Source organism: Sus scrofa, chromosome 5 (genome assembly GCF_054392235.1).
Source record: "Sus scrofa isolate SSC_HxYL_T2T_F1_AM1 chromosome 5, Sscrofa_HxYL_maternal_Yorkshire_Landrace_v2.0, whole genome shotgun sequence".
Lineage (NCBI taxonomy): Eukaryota > Metazoa > Chordata > Mammalia > Artiodactyla > Suidae > Sus > Sus scrofa.
The window spans coordinates 20,045,158-20,054,720 of NC_139387.1; the positions used below are offsets into that span (position 1 = coordinate 20,045,158).

The 9,563-nt window shown below is 56.2% G+C and overlaps 1 protein-coding gene across 1 annotated transcript; it reads left to right on the plus strand.

The window, feature by feature from the left end:
• Nucleotides 1-1,207: 1,207 nt before the first annotated feature.
• LOC106507258 (keratin, type II cuticular Hb6) lies at nt 1,208-8,220 on the plus strand. Its single transcript, XM_021091685.2, has 9 exons — nt 1,208-1,642; nt 2,391-2,599; nt 3,281-3,341; nt 4,108-4,203; nt 4,430-4,594; nt 4,871-4,996; nt 5,240-5,460; nt 7,281-7,312; nt 7,460-8,220. The coding sequence occupies exons 1-9, from the start codon at nt 1,274-1,276 to the stop codon at nt 7,639-7,641; spliced, it is 1,461 nt and encodes a 486-aa protein (XP_020947344.2). The 5' UTR covers nt 1,208-1,273; the 3' UTR covers nt 7,642-8,220.
• Nucleotides 8,221-9,563: the final 1,343 nt, after the last annotated feature.

Genomic DNA, 9,563 nt, shown 5'->3' on the forward strand with positions numbered 1-9,563 from the left:
CAAACCTATCCACACTGGCTGGATAGCACACACCGATATAAACCTGTTCTGATATCTTTCAAGGATACTGACAAACTGCCATAAAGGAAAGGGGGTTGCAGGGTTTGTATCAATAGCAGAGAAAACAGCACAGGCTCAAGGAAGTGATGGCAGGGGGCTGGATGCTGTCCTCATATGGCTCTATGTAGAATGATTCTCTTATATTCTGAGCTGAATGCTATACAGATTTACAACAGTGATGGTCCTTCTGGGCTCTGGAGGAGACATGGTGTCTTGAGGTGAAATCCAGTCATGCTATTGTTCCTGGGAAACTTGTTGGAAATAGTTGGACATTTCTGAGGCCATTGAGCCAGTGTGTGCCTCCTTAGGCCTCATAGGAGACTCTAAGAAAGAGAGAAACTCCTCTCAGCGTAGGCTGACCAAGAGGTCTAATGAGTTGGTCTATGTGCAACTGGGGGTAGATGAGTATGTACACGAGCACGTGTGTGTGTGTGTGTGTGTGATTGGATGGAAAGGCCAGCATGTGAGTGCACTATGTGTGGGTGGGGAAGTGAGGGGAGAGAGAGGGAGAGAGAGGGAGGGAGGGAGGAAAAAGAGAAAGTGAGAGGGGATGGAGGATATGTTGATGGGTATAGGTGAGGGATTTGGGAGCAGGTCTGGTGGCATTGGGGACATATGTGTGATTAGGTGGTAGACTGTGTAAGTGCGGAGCTTTGAGATGCAGAAAGAGGCCATGGCTGCCAGGCAAATCACCAAGCACACCTGAAGTTCCACATCATCTGTTGATCTCATGCTCCCCCAGTGGTGCAGGGCCGGTGCAATCAGCACCACGGACAGCGGCGTGACAGCATCAAATGGGAGGGTGGGGAGGAGCCACAGCCCCGCCTCCCACCCCCTTTCCAACCTGAGTCACGGCTCCTCCATCCTCCAAATCCTGAGTTTTGCCAGCTGTGAAGGGTGAGGATACGGTGGATGTGGGGGAGGATGAGCTGGCTCTTTGAAGACAAAAACGTGCAGTTTCGGGTAAAAGACCGTAAACATCTGCCCACATGTGGTCGCATCTGGCCCCCAATCAAACGCATTGAGGAAGGCACCACAGCAGTTAAACAACCGAAGCCCATAAATATGTCTAATTGCTCCTAACCCGGGGATACGTCACGCTCCCCACATGTATAAAAAGCCGACTGGTGTCGAAGAAGTAAACACCTCCACTGTGCACTCCATTAGGCCGACGCCTCCCTCCTCAGAGCCTCCCGTGCCCAAAACGAGCACCATGACTTGTGGATCTTACTGTGCTGGCCGTACCTTCAGCTGCACCTCTGCCTGCGTACCTCGGGCAGGCCGCTGCTGCATCTCGGCCGCCCCCTACCGGGGCATCTCCTGCTACCGCGGCCTCACGGGGGGCTTTGGCAGCCGCAGCGTCGGCGGAGGCTTCCGCGCTGGCTCCTATGGCCGCAGCTTCGGGTACCGCTCTGGCGGCGTGGTCCGTCCCAGCCCGCCCTGCATCACCACCGTGTCCATCAACGAGTGCCTCCTCACGCCCCTCAACCTGGAGATCGACCCCAACGCCCAGTGTGTGAAGCAAGAGGAGAAGGAGCAGATCAAGTTTCTCAACAACAGGTTCGCCGCCTTCATTGACAAGGTGGGTGTCCTTCATCACACCCTTCCTGAACCTTCCCTTCCTGGGCAGGCCCTGAGGGGGTAGTCAGGGCGCAGAAGAGATGGGGTCCAGATGAGCTCCCACGCTGATGGAGGCGAGGGACACAGATCCGGGGCACACACCGACCAGAGAAATGAGTACAGAGCCAGGGGCTCCTGATGAGAGCACCGTCATCATATACAACCTCTGTCCAGACGGGCAGAGTCCCCACAGACAGACAAGGACAAGGCTTGGAAAGGCATGCCAGAGGAAGAAAGCCACACATGCAAACAAGACACAAAGAATGCACATAAGAAATAGGAACCGGATCACAGGTCATCCTTTGGATGGGTGTCCTTGATCACACCTTACCTGAACCCACCCATTCGCAAATCGGGCTGGGCACTGATGGTGGAGTCAGAGGCAAAAAGACCTCCAACCAACATGCCACCCAGACTCAATGGATCAGGATAATTCAGTTCAGCTGAGAGCAAGGAATGATCTTTCCCGGCCCCTTGCTCTCACTCCTGAGCTGGAAAATTTGAACAGAGATCACAATCCTGAAGTCCAGAAGTTGCCTTGTCTCCCACTGCTTCTCTCTATCTACTCTCTGCGGAGCTCTCAGTTTGGCGGTTTGTCTTAAAACAATCAGCACCCTCCCCAGCCCACTCCTCACCTCCCCCCCGCCCCCCCGCCATGGGCTTTGGGACACTAGGAACCAACTGACCCCTCCTCCCACCCCAAATGGCAGGTGCGCTTCCTGGAGCAGCAGAACAAGCTGCTGGAGACCAAGCTGCAGTTCTACCAGAACCGCCAGTGCTGCGAGAGCAACCTGGAGCCGCTCTTCAATGGCTACATCGAGACGCTGAGGCGGGAGGCCGAGCTCGTGGAGGCCGACAGTGGGAGGCTGGCCTCCGAGCTCAACCACGTGCAGGAGGTGCTGGAGGGCTACAAGAAGAAGTGAGTGTGGCCAGGGGTGATGCTGGGCTCAGGAAATGCACTTGGGTGAAAGCCCATTGGATGAGACCAGAGAAGAAGTTCCAAGAAGGGCGAGCACCCTGCAGGCCAGGTCGAGTGCTCATCACGCAGTTGTTGACCAGACGCCTGAGAGCAGGGCCGTGACCCCCCAGGAGCCACCGCTCCTCCTTTGGGCTTCTCTTCTCAGAGCGGGGAGGCCTCCGGTCTGCCAGGCTCTCTCCTCCTGGCCTCTCAGGCTCCCACCTTAGCACCTGGATCTGATAGGAGCCTCTGTGTCACTCAGAGCTGCCAAGTTCAAGGTGCTGACCTAACTGAGGGCCTCTGGGACTCCCAGGCCCTCCCACAGCTGAGCTGGGTGAGGGGAGGCCGGGGCTGCGGTGCCCCCCAGGTGCTGTGTCCACTCCTAGCAGGGGCTGGGGCTGAGTCCTTATTTCCCCCAGAGGTGACCTCAGAGCCGCCTTGGGAACAGGGCTGTGAGGTCCCAGAGGAGTAGCCCCACAGACTGCCCCCTCCCCAATTCAAAGCGGAGAGAGAAGCACAGACACATCCCAGACCCAACCAGAGAGGACCTGGCAGGGCTGCCAGGGCTCCGGCTGGTTGAGAAGTTGCTGAAATTGCCCCTCGCCCTTCCCTGACCTCACCCTCTGCCCCCTTCTGCCTCAGGTATGAGGAGGAAGTTGCCCTGAGGGCCACAGCCGAGAATGAGTTTGTGGCTCTGAAGAAGGTGAGTGACACGGGATCGGGACGCACACACGTGAGGGGTCTGAGAATGCCGGGCTCCTGCTGGGAAGACCCATGGTCTCGTGCTGCGTGTGGGGTGCGGTGACCTTGCCGAGGCACGATGGGAAATTCCAGAGATCAGCTTGCGAAGGGCTCGCTAGGGCTTTGCCAAGGGCAATCACCTTGGAAGGTCCACTGGCCCCCTGCCCTGGGGCAGGAGGATGGCTGAGTTGACCTCGGGATGTTGGGTGCTGCTTCAGAGGCTGGGGCTGGGGCTGGCATCCCCTGGAGGTGTGGCAGCTTCAGCCTCTCTGCTGAGGGGCAGTGGCTGTCTAGCTTTGCAGGAAGTCTGACCAGGAGGGGGCGCATAGTCCTGGGGTCTGGGGCAGGATGGGACAGAGCCAGGAGTGGACTTTTGGAGGAGTGCTAGGGCACAGGGAAGGGTCAAGGTGGCTGAACAAGAGTCCGCCGGTCTGCAGGCTTCCTGGTGCAGGGGAGGGTAAGAAGGAGAGCTGGGTGGGAGGGGAAAGGTCTCACGTGGGGGCTGAAATGCTGGGTCCGTCTCCAAGGCTCGAGGGGTTTGTTCTCCGAAGGAGAGTAGACTGGGACGGACCTCCAGGGCAGGGCAGAGGGTCTGGCGATGGGAAGGGACGAGGACCACTGAGAGGTCCCCCTGCCCCACCTCCATGCCATGGGGGAGAAGAGAGAGGAGTTTGAGGTGATGATCCCCGGGGGACCTCTGAGTTCAAAGCCGCTGCCCACCTTTCCAGGACGTGGACTGCGCCTACGTCCGCAAGTCAGACCTGGAGGCCAACGTGGAGGCCCTGGTCCAGGAGATCGACTTCCTGCGGCGACTGTATGAGGAGGTGAGCGGTTGTGGTCCAGGCAGAAAAGCAGCAGCTGGCCTAGACGAGAGCGCGTGTCGGTCTGGGGTCCCAGCTGGACGGGGATCTGGGCGGGAGAGGCTGTCAGAGGGGGGCAGGGCTGGGGGGCAGGGAAGGGCTGAGGAGGCTGGGTCCACACTGGGGGAGGCGGGGGTGAGGCCATGATGTGAACAAGCCCCTGGCATCCTTCCACCCCCGCCATCTGCAGGAGATCCGCGTCCTCCAAGCCCACATCTCAGACACCTCGGTCATTGTCAAGTTGGACAACAGCCGGGACCTGAACATGGATAACATCGTGGCGGAGATCAAGGCTCACTACGATGACATCGCCAGCCGCAGCCGGGCCGAGGCTGAGAGCTGGTACCGCAGCAAGGCGAGTGGCCCAGGACACCTGCGTCCCCGTCACGGCAGTGGCAGGGATGGGAGGGGCATATGAACGAGGCCTCTTTTGACTGGGGATTCTGATTCCTAGGGCTGGTGGGAGAAGGGCAGGCAGCTGTCAGGTTATAGTGCGGGACGGGGCTGCCATGTGCGATTGCACAGGTGAGCACTGTACGGCCTGCACCATCACCTGAATGTGACACCTGTGGTGTCCTGAATGGGTAGGAAGCCTCATCCTGAGTCTCACAGGCCCCTCTGCCTCCCCCAGTGTGAGGAGATCAAGGCCACGGTGGTCCGGCACGGGGAGACCCTGCGCCGCACCAAGGAGGAGATCAACGAGCTGAACCGCATGTTCCAGAGGCTGACGGCCGAGATCGAGAATGCCAAGTGCCAGGTAGGGGTCCCTGGAGGCCCACCCAGGCTCCCACAGCCCGTGTGCGCCCAAATGGATCTCACCATTCATTCTTCAGCCCATGTGCGTGACTAGGTGGTGGTCGCTCAGGGAGACCCGTGTGATGAAGGGGAGAGGTCTGTTCCGGGGTGATCCCTGCTGGCTGGGGAGAGCCTGGACACATCCAGGACGTGGGCACAGAGACCCAGGGACCACAACCCACCTTGTTCTCTTCTGGGCCCCCAGAACTCCAAGCTGGAGGCTGCCGTGGCTGAAGCTGAGCAGCAGGGCGAGGTGGCCCTCAACGATGCCAAGTGCAAGCTGGCGGAGCTGGAGGCCGCCCTGCAGAAGGCCAAGCAGGACATGGCCTGCCTGATCAAGGAGTACCAGGAGGTGCTGAACTCCAAGCTGGGCCTGGACATCGAGATCGCCACCTACCGGCGCCTGCTGGAGGGCGAGGAGCAGAGGTGGGTATTATTGCCAAATTCCTCTCCCAGCCCTGCCTGGGTTCTCAGTGCTCTGTGACCCTCACACCCCTACTTGACTCAAACCTCCCATCCTGCTAATGGACAGGCAATTTGAGTATGTCATCGGGTATGTTTCTGCCTTCCATTTAAGTTTCTCCTGCCCACCTGGATGCTGGTGGGGGATTATGCAAATCTGTTCCTCCAACCCTGTAGTCAAGGCCATAGTAATTGCTGTTTTTGAGAAGCTGGGTCCGGCTTGGGGCCACCTTCCCGTGAGAGTGCCTCCTTCCTCTGGGGCCCTCACTGCCCGTGCCCCTCAGCATCCCAGCTCTCTCTCAGTCCTGGTCCTTGTCCCAGTCCTGAGAGTTTAGCTTTATGCCCAAATGACTGCTTCACTACCACTAGTGAACACATGTATATATTCTAACTACAGACAGTGCCCCTAAGTGGTTTCCATTGTAGCACGTGGAATAAGGGTAGACAGACAGCGGGGAATAGTCTCTGGAGACAGCTATGCCTTACTCTGGGTGTTTTTGCTTGTTGACTGCTTTGGGGGGCAGGAGGAGACCCACTGGTCAGCTGTCTTCCTGTGTTTGCTGCTTTCCCCGGGTTAGTCCGGAGCTCACACCCTGAGCCATCCTCGTCTCTTATACAGCCAGGCCCCTGGCCTTGGGTAGAGCAGAGTGGAGGGTGAGGATGCAGGGGGAGCATCCTCTGTCCTGGGGAGATGGGGACACAGGTTTGGTAGCTGGAAGCAAAGCGATCATATGGTGAGTCTCGCAACAAACTCATGTGATTGCATCAGAGCACTTGGAGGCGCTGGGGCTTGCCGGGCCTGGGGTGTTTCATCGGTGAAGACTTCCAGGGGCAGTTTTTCAAGACTGGGTTTGGACCTTGGAGAGACACGGAGATAGAACTGGAAACAGAGCCATCTTACCTCCGCCCCGCAGTGTTCTTGGAGTGAACTCAGAGGCTATGGTGTGGCTTCTCTAGGAATCTCGGGCGTGGGCTGGTGGATGGTGGGGCTGCAGATTCTCCTCATCCCGAAGCTGATTTTGACAACCCTTTGCCACAGACTCTCAGAAGGACCTCCGTGTATTTTCCTTAAGGAGACAGCGTTGTGTGGAAAGGAAGGGCGGGCTGGGTGGAGTTAGGTGGCTGGAGTGATCGCCCTGCCTCTAGCATTGGTATTTTCCTCTCTCTGGGCCTCCGCTTCTCTATCTGTCAAGTAAGGGAATTGGTGTAGCTAGTCTCTGAGCCTGCTCTCAGTGGGTTCTAACACCTTATTCATTCATGCAAGTTATTTCCTGAGCCAGGCATCATTGGAGGGCACTGTGGATTCTGCAAGGGGGAAAAGAAGAGACAAAAACTGCTGTGGTCCAGAAGCCCACCTTTTAGTGACACCAATCAAACCAGATTCAGGAGTTTCAATCTGCTGCCCCTCCGATGCATGTACAAGTCAATCAGAACCCAAAGAAACAGTAGCAGCTCCCGCTTCTGAAGCGTGCGTCGTGTGGCAGGCATCACACACACATCGTTTGAGTTTGTCCTCACAATAGATCGCGGAGTGGATTTTCTCCAGGAGGAGGCAGGCTGAGGAAGAGCACATCTGAGGTTGCTCGGCTCATAAGGGGTAGAGAGCCAGGAGCACCAGGGCATCTGTCTCCAGAACCCCTATGGTGACCAGTAACCGGGCTAAGGCTCATCGATGCTTCCCCTGGCCAAATGCGCAGCGGGAAGGCGGGGGACCTCCCCTTTCACCTTGGCTGTGTGGTCCAGCGGCTTTTCCCAGGCACTGATCGCTTTTTTCCTTTCCGCAGGCTGTGCGAAGGCGTGGGCTCCGTGAATGTCTGTAAGTAACCCCCCCCTTCTCCAGCAGGGTGGTCTCAGCGCCTTGGGGGAGGGGGCATTTCCGCTGCCCCCAGCCGCCTGGCTGTGACTGTGCCTGACCCGCATCTCAACGTGTTCTCTCCTCTCCCGCGCCCCCGCCCCCATTCAGGCGTCAGCAGCTCCCGAGGTGGCATCGTCTGCGGAGATCTCTGCGCCTCCGGTGCTGCCCCTGCTGTCACCACCAGCGTCTGCAGCGCCCCCTGCAGCGCCAACGTGGTGGTGGGCACCGCCAACGCCTGCAGCCCCTGCTCCGCGGTGGTCAGCAGCAGCGTGGGCTGTAAGAGGTGCTAGGCTCGCTCTCTGCCCAGTCCAGACCTCACGCCACTGGAACACCCCTCCCACTGTCCCACGAACCACCTGCCTCTGCGGAACCAGGGGCCAGATGGGTACTCTCTGCCCATCCTCCACACCTGCTCCCTCTGTGTGCCATCCCCCAAGCGCCTGAACTCCGAGGAGGCTGGGGTGCCCTTAGCCTCTTTCTGTAACCTTTCCTAGTAGCTGTTTTCTTGCCCTGAGGATTCATCTTTTTTTTCCAGTTCTGTTTTTTTTTGTTTGTTTGTTTGTTTGTTTTTTGCTGGATTCATTGGTCCTGCCTGACCCATTCACTTAAGCGTGGAGACAGGAAAGGCCACCGAATCTCCCCTTCTGCATGTCCTGGGAATCTGCGAATGTGCTAGTCCCTGGAGAATGGAGATGGGGAGCACTGACAGTGGTTTTCCTCTGTGAGGCACGTGACCCATGGGAGGGCAGACCATCACCTTCCAGGGATGCCTGCAGAAGCTTCTGAAAAGCCAGTGACTCAACTGCCTGCCTGGTTGTTTGCCTTTGTTTCACTCTTTGTTTCCAATAAACTAATTGCAGCTAATCAAACCTGGTGTCTCAGAGTCTTGCAAATGCCAGGGCCCTCCTATGATAGGTGCTCCCTGCCGGAGATTGCCTGAAGACCTCTCCATTCATTTAATTATTTTTCAGAAGGGGGAAATGACAGCAGTAGAAGCTGCCCATCTGGCCTTGAGCAACCTGAGCCTTGGGAAAACAAGAGAAGACCCATGGAGGTGGGGGAGTCCCTCCCTGCCTTGCATGGTCATGCGTTTCTCTAAACTAAGGTTTCTCAATTTCAACGCTATTGACATTTTGGGCTGGAGATGTATTAGTTGGGGGGCTGTCATGTATTTTAGGATGTTTAATAGTGTCACAGGCTTCTACCCACTAAGTGCCTGTATTACCCCTGCATCTCAATTGTGACAACCAGGGAGTTCCCGTCGTGGCGCAGTGGTTAATGAATCCGACTAGGAACCATGAGGTTGTGGGTTCAGTCCCTGCCCTTACTCAGTGGGTTAGGGATCCGGCGTTGCCGTGAGCTGTGGTGTAGGTTGCAGACTCGGCTCGGATCCTGCGTTGCTGTGGCTCTGGCATAGGCATGTGGCTATAGCTCCGATTAGACCCCTAGCCTGGGAACTTCCATATGCCGCGGGAGCGGCCCAAGAAATAGCAAAAAGACAAAAAAAAAAAAAAAAAAAATCAATTGTGACAACCAAAGATGACTCTAGATGTGGCCAGATGTACCCTAGGTCTTCTCAACCAAGGTGATCCCCCCCCGGGGGGGGGGGTGGGAAGGGCAGGAAATGGGGGAAGGTGAGAATGGAAGGGAGGCATGTGAGACAACAGCTTGAGGGAGAGGAAGAGCTTTGGGTTGAGAGTCAAGTGACCCAGGCTTGTAATTCAGAGTCCTGACTCTGCTGTTTCCTAAATGTGTGACTTGGGCAAATTGCTTCTACCCACTGAGCTTCAGTTTCTTTGGCTCTAGAATGAGGGATGTTGGACCCTATTCCTAAGGTCTCCTCTGGCTCCCTAAGTGAGATTAAGTATTTAAAAGAGTTTGGTTAATACCAACCTATGTTTGGATATTGGTTCAGCCACCTACTAACTCTGTAATTGTGGGTAGGTTCACTGACCCTCACTGAGCTTTAGCTTCTACATCTGTAAAATGGAATAATGGTATCTACTGGGCTGTAGGGAGGGGTTTCAGATATCTATTGCACATAACAAATCACTCCAAAATTTAGAGGCTTAAAACAATAATGCTTTATTATTTCTCCTGACTTGATGGGCTTACTGGGCAGTTTTCTTTCTTTCTTTTTCTTTCTTTCCCTTTCTTTCTTTCTTTCTTTCTTTCTTTCTTTCTTTCTTTCTTCCTTTCTTTCTTTCTTTCT